We start from the raw sequence: 22221 nt of genomic DNA, 5'->3' as shown, positions 1-22221 counted from the left end.
CCATGATGCCTTTCACAGGAAAGCATTTCCTGTTAGGAATTGTAGTCGCTTTGTTGACCGGGGCTGCTTTCAGCAAAATAATTTTACCTACGTCAATATTTTTATTGTTTTTCTGAAATTGATTATCATGTTGTAAAAACTCACAACCGGTGTCGACCATTCATAAGGAATTATATATTTTTTTAGTTACGTAGAAAAACTACAAGGACCACAATGCATATGGCGGCCGTCGCTCCTCCGCTCACATCCGCTTGACTCGCTATTTGTGTTGGAAAAAGGACTTTGTGAAACTGCAGCGATGTCAGTCCAGGTTGTGGCAGCGAAAATGGCAGAGGTCGAACTCAAAGACGTCCCCACCGGGAAAGCCTTACCAGCCGGTTCCCCGATGACACCGACCTCGGAGGGCAAGAGCCTCGCTCGGAACGACCCACACGAGGCCGGTTCCTCCTCCGCCGCTTCCCCTACAGCGGAACCCTCCGCGAAAGCCGGGGAAGCCAGTCTGAGCTTGCTCACCCCGAACCCCGCGAAGATGCCGCAAGCGTCGGCTATGAAGCGACCGGACCCGCAGCAGAACGGCGGGGAAGCCTTCGTCAACCGGGACGGGACCGTCGCCGAAGCGCCGCGGATGAAGAAGGTGAGCGAGGCGACGTTCGTGCTCCTAGCCGGGGTCCCACTCGCGGTGCTCCGGGACCGTCACCCGGTGCCTCGCCGCAATGTCGCCGGGGAAGCCTCGCATTGTGCGGCGATGCTAACAGGCTAGCTGCCCTCCTAGCCGCTTCACCTGCGTTTATTAACGCTTATAATAAACGACTCCGGTTCTAATAACGACATAGAACGTGTAATAAACGGTAAACACGTTTTTAAAACTAAGTAGAGCCATTTTATTTAAGATGACACAGCGATAAATACACAAAACACGGTGTTTACAGCTGAATGAAACTATCCAAGTGATTTTACAAGTTTGTTTTTGGCTGGTTGTTAAAGAAGGAAAAAGTTATGTGTATATATTTTTAATGTTATTACGCTTTTAACTAATACGGAACTATAAGTTGCTGCTAAAATAAGCACGGTCATTCGCTAAATGATAGCACAAGTTAGCGGAATTCAATTCAAAAAACTTTATTTGTTCCCAAGAGTAACAATTATTTTAGATTGATTTAGCTTCTATTATTTCATTAGTGTTAGTTTATAACGCATTAAATTTGTGGGGGGTTTTCCAGTCGGAGCCAAATTGTGTCAGATTAATTCTGATGTGAAAAAATTTTAAAGAAAAAATGTTTTTAAAAAAATTGATTGCGCCAGATTAATTCTAATGTGAGTCCCAGATGTGGGTCTAATCTGATATCACACATGTTGGGGGATCAGATAATCTTTGCTCTAATCCCAGATTCTTCTTCATATTCCCAGTCTCGTTGTGTTAAGTTTAGCTAATGCATCGATCTAACCCAGACATAACAGTCGTTAATCCAGCATCCCAGGGCATTCCTGTCACCTAGATTTCTCAAACCTGACTTGCCCTTGTGGATTAATTCAGAGGTCAGGCTGACTTAGAATGTCTTTATCTGAGAAGCAGGGATCCAAAAAAGACTGAACTTCTTGGAAGGAGTCATGCTTTAAATACATTATATGTATGTATATTGTCTGTAGAGGAATGTTCAGGTGAAGAGTTCGTTTTAGTTTTATTCCTCTGATCGGGGGGGTCGCTGCATCAGCGGCGGTCAGATTGATTTTAGATAACATCTTGCAGGCATGTTATCTTAATCCAAATATTCAAATGTGAAAGACACAGCCTTCAGTCGAGAGCCCAAGGTTCTGGTGGGCCCCTTCTGATTACCCCCTGACCCCTGAAGGACCCCTGACACGAGACCCCTAATGCGAGGGTGGGTTAGAACCGGACAGCAACAGCCACATCTGGATTGTTGTGGAGACATACACATACAAAGGGTTAATTTCTGTATGTTCGTGAGGGGGGCTCGATGTTGTAAGCTGTTTTCTGACTGATCTTTTCATGATGCTCCGTCTTTTAGTGAATAGGAATAATATGTGGGATATTCTCTTCTTATGTAATTCAATTTAATTTCCAAACACGGTGTCGCCGTCAAAGAAAACCTCCACTAAAGAGATCGCTTCAGCCCCCGCAAGGACATCTCTCCTTTTTAATTGTAATAATGCAAAGCCTGAGTGATGAATATGAGATTTTCTGCATACATTGGGGGCAAAAAAAGTCACCTATCCTCTTCACTGTCACTGCATTTGTCTGATCAAGTACTGCAGCGTCTGTCCACTGGGACCGGAGGTTTGCCTCCATCCTATTTATAGATCCCAAGGCTGCATTATAGATATATACGACTGCATCCGTCAGCATCTGCCCACTTCCTGTCATCCGATGTAAGCGAGGCTGATGGTACGAGTGTTTGACAGAGCGACTGGATGATTGTCCGTCTTTTAATCCATGCCTTTATCGTGCCACAGGGGATTAGAGGGCCCAGATGTGGGCTGTGGTGGTCAGAGAAGACTTGGAATCGAGGCGTCAGTTCATTTCTGATGAAAGTCACTCGTCCGTCGTGGTTTTAAGCGAACTCAGTTTTAGGAAACTACCCAACAGTTATATTTCTGAATGTCTCCGGGGGTGTTAGCGAGGTCATCCCTCTCTGATGTAATGTTATGTCACCCGCTAAGCTGGCGTTCCTGGTAGCACAGGCTGGTAAACAGGCTTACGCTGACCTGTGGCTGCTGCATGCGAGGCAAACTGTTGGAAAGAGAGTGAGAGAGAGAGGCTGTGTTTCCCCCATAGACTTCTGGGTATTTATGCAACCCTTTGCAGTCTAATTCTGCCTTTGCATCAATTGCACTTTGTCCGCTTTTTAGCGGCCCCATTGAAAATCTTTTCGGGAATCCCGTTATGTATATCACATCATCCAAATGCCCCCATCTCCAAAAATGTTTTCCAAAACTAAGGTGCTGCTGTTCCTGTTTATATTTACCCAGAAGGAATTAGCAGTATAATTAGTGCTGTTTGTTGACAGCGCAGACACAAATTGTCCTCTGTGTTCAAACACGCATCAACAGCCGCGATCTGCGTTCCCTGAGGGGAATCTGGAGCCACGGTGTCAAGGAAGAGGAAAAATGTTGACCGTTCTTGTCCTGAACTCTGCCCACCTCCCTTCAGTTTGTGGATTTCTCACCATAGATCAACATTTTCTTTCAACAATAGGTCTCCCATTAATATCAGGTTTCATAAAGGGTCATTTATCCTGGTAGAAACAAAAGAGGGAGGATGATGGAGAGACTTTGAGCCCAGGGAGGCCTGATCGTAGGGCCCCGTCTGCTAAGGAGGGCCCCAAACCAGCCTGTATGTAGGAAGGAGTTTCTGCCTGTTTTGCTTGACTACATGCCTCGCTTGTTAATGATTAAACAGTGAGTAATCATCATGCATCCTCTGACATCTGTCGCAAGGCTTCTTAAGCATTTAGCCGCCGTCAAACAGTTCTGACTTGAAAACTTTTATGCAATAAATGGAGTTAAGAAATAGCTGATCAATCAAATCCCTGTTCCACACTTTTTAAAAGCTGCAGAATTATTAGCTAAGGAGGTGACTTGACGGGAGGAATTTGTTTAGATAGATTCAAAGTCTATCTAAGCAAATTCCACAACCTCCCCCCACTTTCAGTTTCATGCATGGATAATTGAGGAGGGAACAAAAGGTGTGACCTCTGGAGGAAAACTACGTGTCTTTGTGAAACTTACAAATGTAATCAGGTTCTAATGATATCCACGCTTAAAAAAACACCATGCTTTTCTTGCTGATTGGTCATTTAAAAAAGTAGTACTTGTGACATTTGCGCTGACTTTTGCTGACGGTGATGCAGAGGCGTCACCCCCAGCGTTTTAATGGGATGTGTTGTCGCTCTAAATTAGCGGGTGGCCTTTAGGAATTCAGAATTGTATGTCTGGACTCCTGTGAAACTCAACCAGGCAGCAGAACGAGAAATGCGTCTCAAAATAAACGTCTATAGGAAGGCGCGGCGGCTCCTCCGCCACTCCTGGAGGCCAGCACTTTTGAATTGGCTGCTAACTGCTGCTAGTTGCTTTTTTAAAAATCTCCCACGATACGTAGCCAAAGGTCACGTCTGAGTACAACAAAGGTTTATACATTTCAGTCGTAAAGTCAACAAGCAAAATCTTATATTATCTTTAATTAATGCTAATTGAGTTAAACGCAAATGTTAGTGCAGTTTCCTGAATGTCAGTGGAATCGGCCGTTTAGCCGTTTCTGATCGCCGACGACCTTCCGTGACATTTCCAAACAAAAGATAATTATGGTTAGCTTGACATTAGGATGGTGTAGTTGAACGGAAACACACCTGTCATTGACCGCTTAGCTGCTTTCCATGTTTCTGTCCCGCTCACTCGCTTCTGCGTCCACGACTCCCCGAGTTCCAAATTCATTTCCTCCCTCGCCACTCACCGTTGGCGAGCACAGCTCATTGAATTACACGTCTTACCATCAAACGGCTTGTTTTCTTTCCAGCCTCGGTTTCTTGCGAGCAAAGTGAAGGAAAAAGGGCGGGGGGGGGGGTCCGATCTCAAGAAGCCAGCCTAGTGACGCAAGGATTAGCGAAGAAGCGGCGGGCATCAACTGGCCCAGGCGGCGTTTTTCGAGGAATGCGGCTCGATACTCGAGTCCTGCATGTGAATGAAGGGCCGACATTGTGTTCAAAAAAAGTGCTGCTTCACAAAAGAGCGCTTGGAGTGACCCCCCCCCCCACACACACACCCATCTGTCTGCCCAGCTTCCTATGAGTCAGGTTCAACCACCGATCCCTGGCAGAGAGCTGGGATAGCGTTATAGGCCCGGGAAATGGATCTACAGACCCTAATGGATAAGTGCGTACTTACTGAGAAGAAAATCCATATTGTGGAGGAGGTTACCCTACAGTTTCCAAACCAGAACCAGAAATCACCCCGAGAACAGTCACCTCCATCAGTTCCAATTGTTGTTAAAGGGATCAGGAAGTAGTTTCCACCAACCTATGACTGCAAAAATGTAATAAATAAATTCTTCCTGGGCCCATCTCTCCACGTAGTTTCATCATTTGTCGATACCCTTTTCAAGATGTCTTTTAGGTTCTTGACAAACAGTCTCGGGTTGTGTAACCTCTGCCCAACTTGTTTTAGATATCAAGGTGTTGGAAACACAACTAAGTCGCTATCAGCTGGAAGGCGATCAGGTCAGCATAAACCCATTGACTTAATTATAACCAGCGATGATAAACAATGCAATGGAGTCGCGTCCAGTCCAGCAGTCACTCTTGTTGTAGCTCCGTTCTGGGCTCCACCACCTCAGAATGAGCTCCATAATTAGCATCGGCTAGCTGCTAACTGGGATCAGTGCTCATTAGTCTTTATAATCAAACTTTAAGAGTAAAATTGAAGGCAGTAACCAAAACAGTGAGTTTGATTGATGAAATGACGCTGACACTCATCTTTTATTCCCTTCTTAATTTGAAAATCCAGCTAACGTTGCGCAGAACCGATTTTTTCTGCGAGCATCCGGTGATCAAGAGCTTTTTGTCAGGAGGATTTAGACGAAACAATCCAGCCTGATAACCGACGAAGAATTGCTTCTCACTCTTAATTAACGTAGATCGTTGGTTCCCGTAATGAGTTCATTCAGAAATGGACCACCGCCGCCCTCCCCATCTGTGTGCTCCTGATGTAATTACACCATCCCAACAGGGAGAGATGGTTATTTCTAGCAAATTCAGGAAGAGGGAATTAAAAAAAAAAAAAATCTAGTTTAGTTTTTGCGACTCAATATTGGTTTTTCTTTGGAGCTTACGAAGCATTCGTAGCGTTTGTTTATCGTAACGACCGACATTAACAATCCATTTGTGTTTCAATCCAGTGGAAAGGGTTTTATCGACCATTCGGGGCCAGGAAAGGGTTGAAAAAATACGATGGAAAGCAATCGCTGACGGAAGCGGATGATTGGTAGAGCATTTGAGCAGATGAGTATGGATGTATACCACCGGCAGCTTAATTTAAATAAAAGCAACGGCATTTGTTTCCCATCCGATTCGAGAAGAATGGATTTTTTTTTCTTTCTGATCAATATGCCGATCATGTCAAATGGAGCATCATTGGATGCAATCGCAAACCAGGCCCGAGTATATATACAGTAGTTAGCTTAGCTCAGGATAATGATAGGAGTCTTAGTTAGACAAATAAGAGCAAACCATGCACCGGTGCCCCCCCTCCCCCAATTAAATAGAGAAAGAGGAGCTTTAACTTGTCCTTGAATGACATGTGAAGCCTGCAGTCTTGGCACTCTTCCTCCATTCAGTGGCAGATAAGAAGGAAAAGGTATGTGAGCAACACTAGAAAAGTTCCAGGAAGCTTCAAGTATGTTGTCCCCCTCCCCTTGTTAAAAAGCAGGTTTAATCTGTCACTAAGCAAATCATTCATTGCCTGTTCTCCCCCCCTAGTATCAGCATTCCCAGCTTTTACAGAGACTATCAGACCATATCAGGAGGATCAATGATTGTTCCAGCAGGCGGATGACCCGGCAGACTTTCCATAGTTTTATAGCGGTGATAAATTATTAAAGGTTACAGTCGTCGCTCAGATGAAACGAGAGGTGTGGAAAACAATCGGAGCGCTTATTAAAAATTATTAAATTATTGAAATTATTAAAACATTAAATTATATTAAATATTAAATTATAAAAATATTATATATTATTATTTACAATATTATTTATTTACGATATTAAATTATTAAAAAGCGCTTTTAATAATTTATAATATCCCAACAACTACTCGATGTGTCGCAGTTAAATGTATGGATGGACGTTCATTTTGCCCTGTAGCGCCACCATGAGGTTGGTCAGTCACCTGGCATGGCTAATGCATAATTATACCAACAAACACCAGCAAAACAATATTGTTTTCAGCTCTGTTAGCGACATGTTAGCATGCTTGCATTAGCATGTTTCTTTCACTGACTGTGTCGTCCTGTAGTGCTGCTGGTGACGGGGGGGGGGGGGGTCACCGGGTGTCACGAAGCCTCTGGTGCCGTGTGTGTTGTGCGTGTCGCGGGCACGTGTTGAGCAATCGCTAACCGCGTGTGTGAACCCAGCGACTGCCAAGTGCGTGTATGCTAGTGTGTGTGTGTGTGTGAGCGCATCAGACTCGTGACTGCATGTGTGTGTGTGTGTGTGTGTGTGTGTGTGTGTGTGTGTGTGTGTCATTATTTACACTCAGAGCACTTGTCTGTGTGTATAAATCAGCTGGACGCACTCTTACATCACTTCCACCTCCAGGGCTGCGCGCCGCGCTCCGATACGCACCACCTCCTTCCTCTCACCACCACCTCCTGTGCTGCTCGCCATCGGATGAGAGGACGGCGACGGTGACGAGATCCGAGCGTCCACCCGTCAAACCCGACTCAAGCAGGACGCGTCAAACACGTGCAACCGTTTCATGTCAGTTTCTCAGTTGCGCACGGATTTGCTCGGCTCCTGCATGCATGGAGTAGCACCGATAGCAGGAAGCACCTCCATGACGACAGTCAAGGTCACACCAGCCCCCCCCCTTCCCCTCTGCACTCATGACCATCGCACGGATGCACGCATGTCTGCGTCTATTTTGTGTTTTTCCTCCATGTTGGTCACGAGCCGTGGAGGTAGAAAAACCTGAAATCTCCTGATTTCGATCGGGCGTATCGGCTCCTCATTACGTAAGCAGAGGAGAGCGACCTGCCCACATGCATCCGTGGTTTGATGCAGATTGCCTGCGAAAGACAAAATTTTCTAAATGGTTACTGGTTAAAAAATTGTCTGCGACGGTCGTGACTTCCTCCCTGCTCATTAAAATCCGGTTTCTTCTGGTAAAACTGAAAACCACCTCGTTCTTGCTCCCCGACGAAAGCCGTCCAGTCGTTGCTCGTGACAAAACGGGTCAACACCCGACAGGAACGATAACAAGGAAACGTCAGGTGATGTACGGATCAACGGCGGCGCCCTGTCAGCACCCTGTCATGGTGGCGTGTTCAAGGTGGGGGGGGGGATTACTGAGCAATAGCAGGATTACAGTAGTTTCTGCACTGTAAGGCACACTGGACTATAAGGCACACTGTCGGTTTTTGAGAAAATTAAAGACTTTTAGAAGCGGAAGTTTTATCTTGATGTCCCAGCCCTGTTGCGTCCACTAAGCGACAACGTCATTTAGAGATGCACAACGTGAATGTGCGATATCGAAGGTAGCGCTAACAACTGCGTTAGAGACGATAAACCACAGGCGATGCTTCTCCTGTCCTCGTTCACGAGTGCGAGTTGAACCAGGGGGCGCCACGTCCATCGCTAGTTGCGAAGGCGTTTGATCTCGCTTCAATAAAGTTGGGAGCGGCGCGAGACAGGAGGAGACAAAAGCGGCGGCGTGTGTGTGTGCGCGCGTTGTTTTTTTCCCGCAGCAGCGCGATAGTGACCCAGGAAAAGATGTGGAAACATGGCCCCGCAGTTTGGAAAGATTGAGTGGTGGGAAAGAGGGCGGATGGAGGGGAGAGCGTGAACGAGCGCACGTCCTCTGCAGCTGCATTTATGATTCGCAAGAAGTTCGCAAATGCTATCTTGTTGGGTTGCATCATGGGAGATGTAGGTTTGTTTTTAAATTGGGACTTGAGGTTAAGTAAGTCGTGTTTTTAGCTTACTTTTATATTTATTTCTCGACATTGTTTTTTTGTTTTTGTTCTTTTTCGCAGAGGATTTTGTCGGCCTATAAAATTACTCCCGCCTGCTGGAAGCACTTTTAGGATTTAGGTTTGAAGATATTTGCAGACATTTGTTTATAGCATTAAGCCATTAGCAGGAAATGTTTCTCTTCTCCTCTCTCTAGTCTTTTATTTTAATACCGTCGCTTTTTTCAGGCCTTTTTGAGAGATAGGATCCAAACACGAAGCTATTAAAAGCCCATCGGCGGCGTGTCACTTCGAAACGACTCCTCATCCTTGCACTTAGCTTGTCTGATCTTCCGTCTGCATGTTTTCCTTTCAACTTCTAACTGTTTAGTCATCATCTTTAATACAGCTCACATGGACGCCCGCCAGACGTCACAGTCTGACTGTACAGGAGGAAGATGAGGGTGGCTCGTCTACACTCTCCTCTGCAGCCTCACCAAACAGAAGAGGTGTTGACACAACACTCAAATCGCTGTAGTAGCGATTCATCCTTCAGTTTACATTGCAACGGGTCACAGCTGGATTGTATTTGGGTTTGGATCAATGCATTCGACTGTTTAGGGTCCAAATACGTCCTTTAAAACGGGCCTGTTTGCCCTTTTCTTCAGATTTTGTTTCCAACGCCTGATTAAGCATAAAAAATTAAAGCCACATTAACCTGGATTATTAGTGTCCCGAATGAAATGCTTGTGTAATATAAGTTAAAAAATTGACTATTTTACACCATTTTATTGATGAATTAACTCATCAGAGTTTATGACAGATATGTTAGCCAAAAGGGGGTCAAACACTCGGTTTGTCACTTCCGGATTTGTCTCTGTGGACGGTGGCTCTTTGATTTAGGTTGATAGCGATAGTGTTGGGGGGTGAAGGTGGCTAAAGACTGCACAGACGGTTTGACGGAGCGATTCTTCATTCAGCATTTTGTCTCATCAGACCGGTGATTATGGATGTTCTCCAGCTTCAAACGCTGTTATTAAATGTTATCAGCACTTCAGAGACCTGCTGACCTTTCCAGAGGCCTGCAGCCGGGTCTGGCGCTTCGTCCCACGACCCCATTGTGTTTGATTAGGATCGGGTTTCTTCCAGCGCAGGTGTGGAAAACACAAGATGAATCCTTTCTGGTCGGGAAGAAGCTTGAAAAAAAAGAGGGAAGTCTGAAACGCCAAGGAAAATATTTTTTAGGAACATGTTAAAGTCTTCTGCAAGAAAGGTGCAGGGGATTTGAAATGCATGTGGAAACCCTGCGAAAAACACAGCTGTGAAGACATGGCGCCCCATTCCAGCTGGTATTCTAGCAGTTACAGCTGAGTACACACATTGTGTAGTTCTGTATCAGGATGAAGCCAAGTGTATTTATTATTCTTTCCTATTGCTCCAAAACAAGGTCCTTTCCCTACAATAAATGTGTTGTGGCGATAAAACAAAGAGGATAGAATAAAGACTAATCCACATTTATAAGTAACGCATTCCCTCAGATTATTAACTTATTAATTATCCTGTAAGACGCCGCTTTTAACATCTTTGCCCCCCGAGTCCGAGTCCAAGTCCAGTCTTGAATCAAAAGACGGTCAGTTTTCTGTCATAAAATAAAACTGATTAGAGTACGGCTTCGACTGTAATCCTATTAAATGAATGTAAGGGATGTGAGAGATAACAGGGCGTTGGGTTCAACAACCATCACAGGAAGTGCAGATGGAAAGTCCATCCTGTGACATAACAGCGGTAGTCTTTTTTTGTTTGGGTTCATTTGCTTTGCTAGACTTTGAGTCTGTAAATTTTTACTGAATAATCTGATTAAATATGACTCAGATTTTGCCCGAATCGATGAACAACTTCACCACCAGTCCTCAGCAGGACGCTCAGAGGCCGAAAGACCGACGTTTCATTTTATATTTGTTATTTTGACTGCAAGAATTTGCAGCAGATCTGCCCAGGAAGCGAACTCAAATCAGAGGAAGACAAAATATTAGTTTCTGGACACTAACGTTCGATCTGAGTCCGATTTGGTGCAGCTTTGGTTTTTTCCCGCCCTAAAACGTGCAGGAAGCCGCTGGAGAAGTTGGACTCGTAATGGTTTTACCTGGCTGCTCTGAAACGCAAATAAAGACCAGATGGTTTTCATTCGCTGCAGCAACCAGAGCCAAGAGTTTCACTTTAGCGTTAGCAGCTGTTCGCCACCGATCTCTCGTGTTAGGGTTTACCTTTTCGTTTGTTTTCAGGTATATCTGAACTAACCTTTTGTAAGGAAAGGTGGCCTCTTTGCCACACTAGATTCGAATTTCATACACAAGCACATCCCAACATGTAACCAAAGCCACCCTGCCTGTGTCTGGAGTTCATATTTTGTTCTGCCTGTTAGCGAGGGTACAGTCTGTACAGACGGGTGTGATTTGACTTCTGTTGAAACGTGGGTCATCAAAACGGAATCGTTGGGATTACGTTTGGTTTTACGCCACTTAACCCGACGATTATAACGTTTTTCACGTTTCGGAGCATTTCCAGCCAATCTCGATGTGTTTCGGTGTCCTTTTGTGGTTTCGTTTTGAGTCCAAACAGTGACTAGTATCGTATTTTTTTATTTAAACACAGGGGTGGTAAATGTCTGGACTGATCTTAATACTGATTTAATATAGTTGCTTAGCAACATTAGGAGCTATTATTGTCATTGTGCTCATGCAGCTGTTTAAAACAAAGGGCGTTAAAGTGTGAACATGATGTTTGTGTTTTAGTAGAGCCCTTCCGTGGGGTGCTAACAGTCACCAGTAGAAAAAAAAGCTCAAACTGGTCATTTCCTGTGATGGAAAGTGGAAGATTGTTGATGACGGACGTGGAAAAACGAAAGGAGATGAAAGAAAATGAACCCACTTAAAATGTGATTTGTTTTGTTGACATTACAACATGTCTTTACTTCTCTGATTCAACTCCAAATAACGATTTTTTTCTCTTTCAAAATAGCAGCCGGTGTTTTGGAAATAAGCTTTTATTTTTTTAATGTTTTGCTGAATCACGTCGTCTTCTTCCCTAAGCGGCGCTCCGATGTCCCGACTTGGAAATGTTGCTGCTTCCATTAGCCGTCCACAGCGCCTCTATTACGTAAGACGAGAAACGTCTACAGACCGTCATGACAGTCTAGACCAAGGGGGGTCAAACTCATTTTCACCACATCAGCATAATGGCTGTCATCAAAGGGCCATATGTAACTAATAAATGTAACTAAATGTAACTTAGTGTAATGTAAAATAAAAGTAGCTTTTCCTTATTGTTAAATAACTCTGAATTTATTATTTATTCAAGTTGCAAACATTACAGTCACACAGACTGTTTCTCTGTTATAACATTAATTCATTTTAATTTGTCAGGTTATTAAACACACAGAACTCCATCAATCAAGGATCAAACATTAACTTGGTTTTTGTCAAAGAAAGATAGGCTTCATTACTGCATTGTGGGAAATATGGTTTTTGGTCAAGGCACGCTTGACCAAAAACAGACTTCAACAGACTTTAACAGACTTCAGCTCCTAAAATGATCTTCAGTCCTTTAATATAGTTTCCAAAGCTCCTTCCTTCATCCAATGAACACAAAGAGACAAAAAACAAACAAATGGACCCATCTTTTTTTTAACCAACTAAACTAAAAAATATTACCACATCCATCACTCTTTCAATATCCAATCTGTCAGATCGGCAAGGGCAAGGTCTATCATTGTTCTCGATAGCAGTAATACTCTTGAACAATCAACAATTAAAGATGAAGAGGTGAGAGAAAGAGAGAGAGAGAGGGAGTGGAGGAGGGGAAACAACCCAGGAAGGGGAAACAATTCATTGTATTGTCTGCCGGCACATGGTGGGACCAGTTTGGGCTGGCTCGCTGGGAATCGAAGGTTAGAAAGAAGCAGACCGAGAAAAGCGAGGCTTTGAAACAGCCAGACCTTGAAACACAAGGCCAACACAGTCACACACACACATTCACACACACTTATGCACACAAGCAGTGGATTTCAGGGAGGTGAGCTTCGTTCTGTCAGGTTGAGGTCGTCTGGTTGGGGCAAAAGAGTCAGATTCTTATTTTGATGTGAGATGAATCCGTTAGGGAGGGAACGGTTCCCTTCAATTTGAACATGTTTGCAATCACAGAAGAGACAATCGAGAAGTGTACTTTGGGTTTCACGAGTTTGGGTTTATCCTACAGGAAGCAAAGCCACACTTCTAGACCGCGTCTTCCCACCAGAATAGTCTTCATAGACACTGTCTCTATCTGCCATTCTGTCTCTGTCTTTCTCTTACCCTGTCCTTCATTGAATTTCTTTTCCACCCAACCGGTCAAGGCGGATGGCTGCCCAAAAGAGTCTGGGTCCTGCCCGGAGTTTCTTCTTCAATGAAGGAGTTTTTCCCTGATGTCTATGTAGGTTCTCAGTCATCCAGGTCATGGTTATCCAAAAGCTGTTGAGTCGATCCACTGGACGTTAAGAAAGTTCTTGAAAACGTTTCGTCTCTCATCCAGGAGTTTTTCCCTGTCACGGTCTCTTATGCTTTTGAGGGTTCTGTTGGGTTTTTCTATCTGTTAAAGCGCTTTGAAATGTGTGTTGCCATGATTAAGCGCTTTATAAATAAAACTTGATTGATTGATTGAATAACCTGCCAGCGTAGTCGAGGGATCCAGATGTCGTCTGGAGACCAGTGGGTCACAAACAGGAAGTAGGTTTGCGCTGATGAGTCAGACGTCTGGATAGGATGACTAAAACTCAGTCATACGTTGATTTCAGACATCCACACTTGTTTTTATCTCCTGCAGGTATTCACTTCCATTTTTTTGAACAGTCGAAAACGATTAATGACAACATTTCTCACCTGGACATGAATAAAAAAACATTTCCTGTTGTTTTCACGCCTCGCTGCAGATGAGGACCCCCCCCCCCCCCCCCGTTGGCTCTCGCTCTCGCTGTGTGGTTTAATGCTAGTAAAGACTCTGCTAGTTTAACTCTGACATGAATTATGGAGCTGTTATAACAGTGGAAAGATCGACAGATATTCACGGCCGGTGTGTGTCACCCCCCACACACACACCGGTGCCACCCCCCATTTCACAGAATCAGGATGAGCTGCGAGTTGTGATGTAAGCCGTCAGCTGTGTGGCCTTGTTGCTTCACAATACACTGGTTGTGTTAAAGGAAGATGAAGTGGATGGTTTATTTCTCATGTTTATGTCTCTAAACATTTTTATTTTGTGATCTAAACCTCACATGACCTGGAAAACATGTCTAGTCTGAAGAAATAAGATGAAAGTTTCCTTTTAGTGTCTGGTTCTTGATTTTTTTCCCCTGAATCTGGTTGATATATTCCAGATATGACAGCGTACATTCAAAACCTCGACGTTTATCGGGTCAAATCTGGTTTTAACTGGTTCCTCTCCTGTCTGCCATCAGATCCAGTTCGCCGACCAGAAGCAGGAGTTCAACAAGCGCCCCTCCAAGATCGGCCGGCGCTCCCTGTCCCGCTCCATCTCCCAGTCGTCCACAGACAGCTACAGCTCAGGTAACGGAGCGGCTCTCGTTCTCACACGGCGAAGCTGAGGTTCATGTGAATCAAGCACCCGGTGTATTATGGGATTAACTGCACCCGAAGAGGGTGGAGAGATTGGACGTATTGTGTTCGGGTTGAACCGAAGTGAATCCCGCGGGTCCGTCCTTCTCACACGGGAGCCTCAGAGCTGATTCCATGATGTGGAAGCGAGATGCGGACATGCAACGCTAAAAATAGAAAATCAATACGTGGCAAACGTCGCTGATTTTACAGCCAACCGCCATAAACGGCGAGGATTTATGGCTGAATCGGCGGCCGATACGTCTTCAGGCGTCTGGCGATGACATCCTGCCAACCGGAGACGTCTCTCTTCCGCCTTCTAACTCAAAGGGCCAGATGTAACTAATAAATGTAACTAAATGTAACTAATAAATATAACTAAATGTAACTCAGTGTAATGTAACATAAATGTAACTACTCCTTAATGTTAAATAACTCTGAATTTTGTGCTTATTCAACTTACAAACATTATACTCACACAGAAAAAAACACGTTTGTTTGTTTCTCTGTTATAAATTTTTTTTTAAAAATTTGTCAAGTTATTAAACCCACAGAACTCCATCAATCAAGGATCAAACTATCAATGAATAAAGAAAAATAACATCAAACACAATTTAGGACATTAACTTTGTTCAAAACATTGTTAAAGTTAAAGCTGACTTCAGTACTGCATTGTGGGAAATGTAGTTTTTGGTCAAAGGACGCTTTTGACCTCTTTATTTTTTAGACACTTTGACCTTTTATGCTCTCGCGGGCCACAGAAAATGATGTTGAGGGCCACATTTGGCCCCTGGGCCCTGAGTTTGACACATGTGTCATAGACGGCCTGCAAGTTCCTACAGAAAACGTGAACGACGTTAACCTCGTCTTTCTCCGAAACGACGACGCGTTTCACGTCCTGTGACTTCCCGATAACACGTTTGCAGACGACCACACGTTTTCCCGGTGAAAGCCTCGCCAATATAGGTCAGCCAAGAAAAGACTGAGCGTTTAATATTCACATTCGTATCCGGCGTTCTTTTCCCTTTATCCCACACGCATTCTTCTCGTCTTCCTCTCTCTTCATCTCTCCCTCGCCTCCCTTCCTGGAACCAGCTTAGAGCTCATTAAATCGCTCTACCTCCCAGGAATCTTGTCTCTCCGGCTCGGAGCTGTCGGATCGGGATCCCGTTCCTCTCTTGAGATAGCGACATGAGCACTTAGTCTGCATTTATTTCACTTGATTTGACAAGTTGGGTCCGGTTAGCATCTCGGTTTCCCGCCGGCAGAAGTCGTAAGCGGAGCGGAGGATGTCTGCGCCGCTTTGAGAAACCCGCGCCAATCTTGTGTCTCTAAGTTTGAACCCTCTCTTTAAATTCTCCTCTTTCTCTTCTGATTCCGGGTCTTCGCTCATCACTCCCTCACCGGTTTGTCTGGTGGTTCCCACCGTGTGAACGAACTCACCAGTAGCACTTTCACAGACCGGGTTTCACGAGGATTCCTCTGGAGGTTGCGGTTTAGGCCTATAAAACCACAGCGGTTAAATCTGAGTCAGCAATTCCCCCAATGGGGGCCGAATAAAGATTCTCCTTCTCTTTAACGACATCTTTTCACCAATATTCACATCTATTTCACGTCTCCAGAAGGAGCTTTATTTAATCTGATGAGAAACGCCTCGAGTGATGTCACTCAAGTGATGCTGTGGTTCTCTAAATTACAAAAAAACTCTCTCTAGACCTCTCCTGCTTTAAGCTCGGCGCTGGAGGCTCGATTAGATGCTGCTCGGCCAGGCTCTTTGCATTGCATTCTGGGTAATGTCTGCATGAATTTTGACAAAGCACAAGAATTCATGTTTGAATTTTAGTCTGGAAGCATTTGTGAGTCTTTACTAAGAAGCTAATGTGAGTTATTTGGTTTTATTGTGGGTGAGGTGAAGTTAAAGCTTTCTGAAATCCTTTTTCCTGCACCAGAACATCGGCTTTTGGCTCCATCCCAGTTTCCTGTCAGTACATGCACCCACATGACCCCCAAAGATCCCCCCCAGGCTAACACCCTCCCACTCGTTCCCTTCTGTCATTACGGATGGGAGATCTAAAAAGAAAACGTGTGGACCTTTAGCTGTTTTAAGCTTCTGCCCTCCTGGAACGGTACAACGTGTTCTTTATCCTCAGTCAGTGGAAACCAGAGGCGCTCGGCCCGTCTCGTACCGGTCCAGTTCCATTTAGGAAGAGAATCGCCTGAAGAACCAGAACCACATGGAAGCGTGTCATTGCTGATCATGATGGGAGCACAGCTGTTGTTGGATTTTCCAGAACACTCCCAGTGAATTTCCAGAGTAATTGGATGAGAAAAGAATCCAAAGATGTACTTGGAATAAAAACTTGTGACTACAAGTCAAACTTTTTGCGTATATAATCATGATTTTTAAACGCAAACGCTGCCATTAGCCCCCACACTGCCATTCAGATGGTGACAGTTATCCAGGACGGTTGTCACCATGCCGACGTTGAGATGTTGCGACACAGTGTTTGGTCTGTGAGGTCGTGTGAACCGAATCAGCCGCCTCGCACTTATCTTTAGGTTTAACGTCCAGATTATCACCTATCATCATCATCATCATCATCGTCATCATCATCATTGAAACCCAACTCAGAAGGCATGACTGGAAAGTTTACGACGTCGTGTAAAAATAGTCTCCCATTTAAAGCTAGCGGGTTGCGATTAACTAACGGAGGTCAGGAGACGTCTGTGAACCCCACAGATTTCATTTTCTTTAAAAATGATGAAGACGTTCATTTAGTTCACAGGAAACTTTTGTCTTTGATGTGGAACTTTTTTTTTTTTTTTTTTTTACGTCAGGACTATAAAGGCCGGTGCGTTTGATGTCAGTTCCTGACAGTTCCTCTATGTCTCTCTTAGCGGCGTCCTACACAGACAGCTCCGACGACGAGACGTCTCCTCGGGATAAACAGCAGAAGAACTCCAAGGGCAACGGAGACTTCTGCATCAAAAACATCAAACAGGCCGACTTCGGACGCAGGGAGATCGAGATCGCCGAGCAAGGTAATCGATCGACGCCGCTGACGGCGCCGTTATGAAGAACTGCTGCTCCAGCTAAAAGTTTTTAGAGGAATCTGCAACCGGAAGACGGAATAAAATGTTAAAAGCGTGAAATATGGCGATCTGTTCACGTCCCTTCGGCGTTTTTTTCTTCCTTTCTTTCTTTTCCCGCCACAACTTCCTGCTTCCAGAGATGCCGGCCCTGATGGCTCTGAGGAAGCGAGCCCAGGGGGAGAAGCCCCTCGCCGGAGCCAAAGTGGTGGGCTGCACCCACATCACCGCCCAGACTGCCGTGAGTTGGGACGCAAAACTGGTCCGTTAGCTGTGATGCAGTCACACCTGAGCCTCCTCTTCCTCCTCCTCCTCTTCCTCCTCAGGTGCTGATGGAGACGCTGTCGGCTCTGGGCGCTCAGTGCCGATGGGCCGCCTGCAACATCTACTCCACCCAGAACGAAGTGGCAGCTGCCCTGGCAGAAGGAGGTGTGGCCCCCCACTCCCCATCGTCCTGCACCTTCATCACTTCCCCGTTTGACACTTCCTGTCTGAACCGTTTCCAGGCTTCAGCGTGTTCGCGTGGAAGGGCGAATCGGAAGACGACTTCTGGTGGTGCATCGATCGCTGCGTCAACGTGGAGGGCTGGCAGCCCAACATGGTACAGAACGCGTTGGAATAACGGGAAAAAACTTTATTCATAGCGTGTTTTTAAAAGGAAACTCGATTGATAGTGGATCAAAATGTAAAAAAAACAGCATTTTTATGCAGAAAAAATGTGAAATGTGAAATTTGAGTAAAAACGCTCGTTTCTCTCCCAGATCCTGGACGACGGTGGCGACCTGACTCACTGGATCTACAAGAAATACCCCAACATGTTCAAGAAGATCAAGGGCATCGTGGAGGAGAGCGTCACCGGCGTGCACAGGTGCCCCCCTCCCCCCCTCAATGAAAATAGAGCCTCAGCAGAATTTAATGTAATAATAAACAAGGAAATATTGACACACAACAGCGGGTTGGCTCTCACATGTGTTCTGGTGGGGCAACGTTGCCATCTAGTGTTTGCTAGCGGCGCTGCAGTGTGAACAAACTGTGTTTTTGTGTTTCTAGGTTGTACCAGCTGTCCAAGGCGGGGAAGCTCTGCGTTCCCGCCATGAACGTCAACGACTCGGTGACCAAACAGAAGTTCGACAACCTCTACTGCTGCAGGGAGTCCATCTTGGACGGGTGGGACGCTACGTTAGCCTCGTTAGCAATTGTTGGAGCGTTTGGAGCGCGCCTCCTCTCATGTAACCCGTCTCTTCTCGTCGTTTAGCCTAAAGAGGACGACCGACGTTATGTTCGGAGGCAAACAGGTGGTGGTCTGTGGCTACGGCGAGGTGAGGCGGGCGTTTAATCTCCCGATTTGTCAGATTAAATGCCTAAAAAGTAGATTAAATCCTCTAAAAGCGCGCCGTCTTCGCTCCTCCTCAGGTGGGGAAAGGCTGCTGTGCGGCGCTCAAAGCCATGGGCTCCATCGTCTACGTGACGGAGATCGACCCCATCTGTGCCCTGCAGGCGTGGTGAGGCTCACGCGGAGATCCTCGCGCACCTGCGCCGAGGCGGACGCCACTGCTGGTCTCACCCGTGTGTGTTTGTCTCTCTCTCTCCACGAACAGCATGGACGGCTTCAGGCTGGTGAAGCTGAACGAAGTGGTCAGACAGGTGGACATCGTCATCACCTGCACAGGTCGGGCCACGCCATCGGCCGCCACCACCGTTGTCCGATTGAAGCCGTTGCGTTTTTAATTCTCATCCGCGGTCGTTCCATTTCCCATCAGGCAACAAGAACGTGGTGGTGAGAGAGAACCTGGACCGCATGAAGAACGGCTGCATCGTGTGCAACATGGGACACTCCAACACCGAGATCGACGTGGTGGGTGTCCCAGCACACACACACATACACACACACACACACACACACGAACACTTAGAGGAAGTGGAGGAGGAGTTAGAGGAAGCTGACGACGCTGCGCTCCCGTTTGCAGGCCAGCCTCAGGACCCCCGAGCTGACCTGGGAACGGGTGCGCTCCCAGGTGGACCACGTCATCTGGCCCGACGGCAAGAGGATAGTGCTGCTGGCCGAGGTACCGGATCACACCGGATGTCAACCAACGGATGAGGTCACGCCCTCGCCCTCTGGCGTTCTGACCCCGTCTCGCTTCCTCCTCCTCAGGGTCGCCTCCTGAACCTCAGCTGCTCCACCGTTCCCACGTTTGTGCTCTCCATCACCGCCACCACCCAGGCCCTGGCTCTGATAGAGCTCTACAACGCCCCGGAGGGGCGCTACAAACAGGACGTCTACCTGCTGCCCAAGAAGATGGGTGAGACGTTCGTTTAAAGGCGTGGAGGCGGAATAAAACTGCCAAACAGGAAGTAGTTTGTGCGTCTGTCCCAGTTGCGTTACTCTCTACGCAGACGACTCAGTCTTGTCTGTTCAGGACGCTAGAATAAACCACCGCGTGTCGCAGCTTTTACCCCCCCCCCTCTTCCTCGTCTCGTTTGAACGACCAATCAGATGTCTCCTTCCTCTCCTGCAGACGAGTACGTGGCCAGCCTACACCTACCGACCTTCGACGCTCACCTGACGGAGCTGAGCGACGAGCAGGCCAAATACCTGGGCCTGAACAAGAACGGCCCCTTCAAGCCAAACTACTACAGGTACGGGGGGCGCCTGGGGGGGTTAGTTTTACGTTCACATCGTCTTCATCGTCCCAACTCGTGTTCCTGTTCAGGTATTAATCCGCAGCCGGGGGGGGGGTCGAACTCAAGAACTACAGGAACTCCATGAGCGGCACAGAGCGGAACCGGGAGGAGGAAGACGACGACGAGAGAGGAGGAAGGGCGACACATCTGCTCTATATTCTGGGGGGGGGGGGTAGCCGGCGGCGGTAGCGTGAGCCTTTCCCCCGCTCCTGCGGCAGTTGATTTATTTATTCAGCCTCGACGACATTAGCAGGACCGTTAGCCGTTAGCTCTGCTCTGCTCTTTTAACCCCATCAACTATTTAGACACTCGTCTGCGTGTCCAGCTGTACGTTTAAGTCCTCCGTCTTCTCTTTTTCCACCGCCAGATCTTTTATTAACTATCAGAGATGAAATTATTGAAGCTAAATATATAAATATACGCTATATATATATATATATATATATATATATATATATATATATATATATATATATATATATAAAATCGATTCAGAAATGAAGATGACCTTTAAAGATTCAGACACACTTTCCCTCCTGTCCTTTTTAATTTTTGTTTGTTTTTCTGTCCTTTTTCTTTTCTACTTGTGATTTTTATTTGCTCTCGTTTTGCTCTCGTGTTAGACGTAGTAGTGGGCGGGGTGGGGTGGGGGGGGGGGGATCTCAGGGTCCAATCATATCATTTCTTTCATTTGATCTATTTGATTGTGTGTGTTTTTTTATGCGTTCTTTCCCTGTAGTTTTGTCGACACCTTTTTAAAGTTGTGTTTTAAAATGACTGAACGGTGATTGGTTCTCCCACCTGTCACTCAAAGCAACAGCACGGCATCCCATTGGCTGTGAGCACTAACGGTTTCATTCAGCCTCTCCCTTTAACAACAATCTCTATACTGTAACCAGTTCCACCCTGTATATGAAGATATTTATACTGAAATTAAGATATTTTCTATCTTTCCTTTTCTGCGCCGTCGTATTAAATACCTAAAATAAATCAACATGTCAAAAATGAAAAGCAAATGTTTGATGTTAAATATAATGTTTAAAAGCCTCATTTTGGAAACTGTGAAAGAAAATATTTACGTTGCGCGGAAGTCGTTGCCATGGTGATATTTAAAGGGACAGTTCGCCCTGAGAAGAACTAGTTTTTCCTTTCCACGATGGAAGTGCGCAGCCTAGCTGCGGAGGTAGCGGCTAATGCTAACATCCTGCACTATCAGATGAAGTTGATTTTTTTGGGGGTGACCTGTACCTTTAATATTTTATTCAGGTTTAGCGTGTTTATTGGATTTATCTCCTCCAAATCATCCAAAATCAACTAAATTCATCTGTTTTCTCAACCTTTTATTTTTTCATTTTAATCTCCATTTTTAATTTAATTTAAACCCCGCCCCCGCTGAAACGCTTCCCATTCAGTCCTGACGCTCATTCCATCCGACACCTTTGTGCTCTCCGCCGCCGTAACAACCGCACCTGATCCAGTCAGACGCCTCCAGCTTGACTCTGAGAAAGAAACCAAACGCACACACGACGATAATAATCCAGGTCTAAACTAGTGGGATTATTTCTTTCTAACAGCACAAACGGGTTTTTAAACGCCTACGTGTGACATCCTGATGAACATTAATGTAAATAATATTTACCATCAACTTTTACAGGAAAAGTCAAACCGGATTTTTTTGTTTTTTGTGATGAATCGAACGCGAATTTCCCCCAAATATCAAATTATTCCTGTTGGATTTAATTTCTAATATTTTACTCATTCTGGTGCGACTGTCTCCTTGTGTTGTCTCGAACCTTCCCCCCACCCACCCTAAAGTAACGTGACTTCCTGTTAGTCCTCTTTTTCTCCAGGTGTGAATGTGTGGATCATGTGACCATGTGTGTGTGTGTGTGTGTAAATGTCTTCCTGTGTGTGTGTGTTCACATCCTTTTCCTGTGTTTCCATGGCTGCTTCGCTAACAGCTGTCTCAGGATCCTAGCCTGTGTGTTTTGTTTTTTGGGGGGGGGGCACACATTCATCAACACGTGTGGGGGGTGGGGGGAGGTCAGGTGGGCGGGGCGATGACACCAGCATCGTATGTGTATATACACTCTATATACAGATATGACAACCTTTAAGAGTATAG

The 22221-nt window shown here is 45.7% G+C and overlaps 1 protein-coding gene across 1 annotated transcript; it reads left to right on the top strand.

Moving 5' to 3' along the window:
- The first annotated feature begins 257 nt into the window (after positions 1-257).
- Positions 258-20264, top strand: ahcyl2b (adenosylhomocysteinase like 2b). The gene is made up of 16 exons (XM_068306976.1): positions 258-634; positions 14165-14273; positions 17220-17363; positions 17552-17652; positions 17738-17840; positions 17918-18012; positions 18173-18279; positions 18462-18578; positions 18667-18730; positions 18825-18913; positions 19010-19080; positions 19172-19266; positions 19379-19477; positions 19567-19714; positions 19931-20051; positions 20126-20264. Exons 1-16 carry the CDS (start codon positions 299-301, stop codon positions 20130-20132), a joined length of 1806 nt encoding a protein of 601 aa, XP_068163077.1. The 5' UTR covers positions 258-298; the 3' UTR covers positions 20133-20264.
- The last annotated feature ends 1957 nt before the right edge of the window (positions 20265-22221 follow it).

The sequence above is a fragment of the Antennarius striatus genome, chromosome 22 (assembly GCF_040054535.1).
Source record: "Antennarius striatus isolate MH-2024 chromosome 22, ASM4005453v1, whole genome shotgun sequence".
Taxonomy (NCBI): Eukaryota; Metazoa; Chordata; class Actinopteri; order Lophiiformes; family Antennariidae; genus Antennarius; species Antennarius striatus.
The sequence above is the reverse complement of the archived record's forward strand: the minus strand, read 5'-3'. Positions and strand labels throughout refer to the sequence as shown.

What these genes read in the sequence shown, in the direction of transcription:
- ahcyl2b (XM_068306976.1), top strand. Translation starts at nt 299, where the DNA reads ATGTCAGTCCAGGTTGTGGCAGCGAAAATGGCAGAGGTCGAACTCAAA. An exon ending in AGCGTCACCGGCGTGCACAG is followed by an intron (nt 18,280 to 18,461) that starts GTGCCCCCCTCC and finishes TTGTGTTTCTAG; the next exon opens with GTTGTACCAGCTGTCCAAGG. An exon ending in AGGGAGTCCATCTTGGACGG is followed by an intron (nt 18,579 to 18,666) that starts GTGGGACGCTAC and finishes CTCGTCGTTTAG; the next exon opens with CCTAAAGAGGACGACCGACG.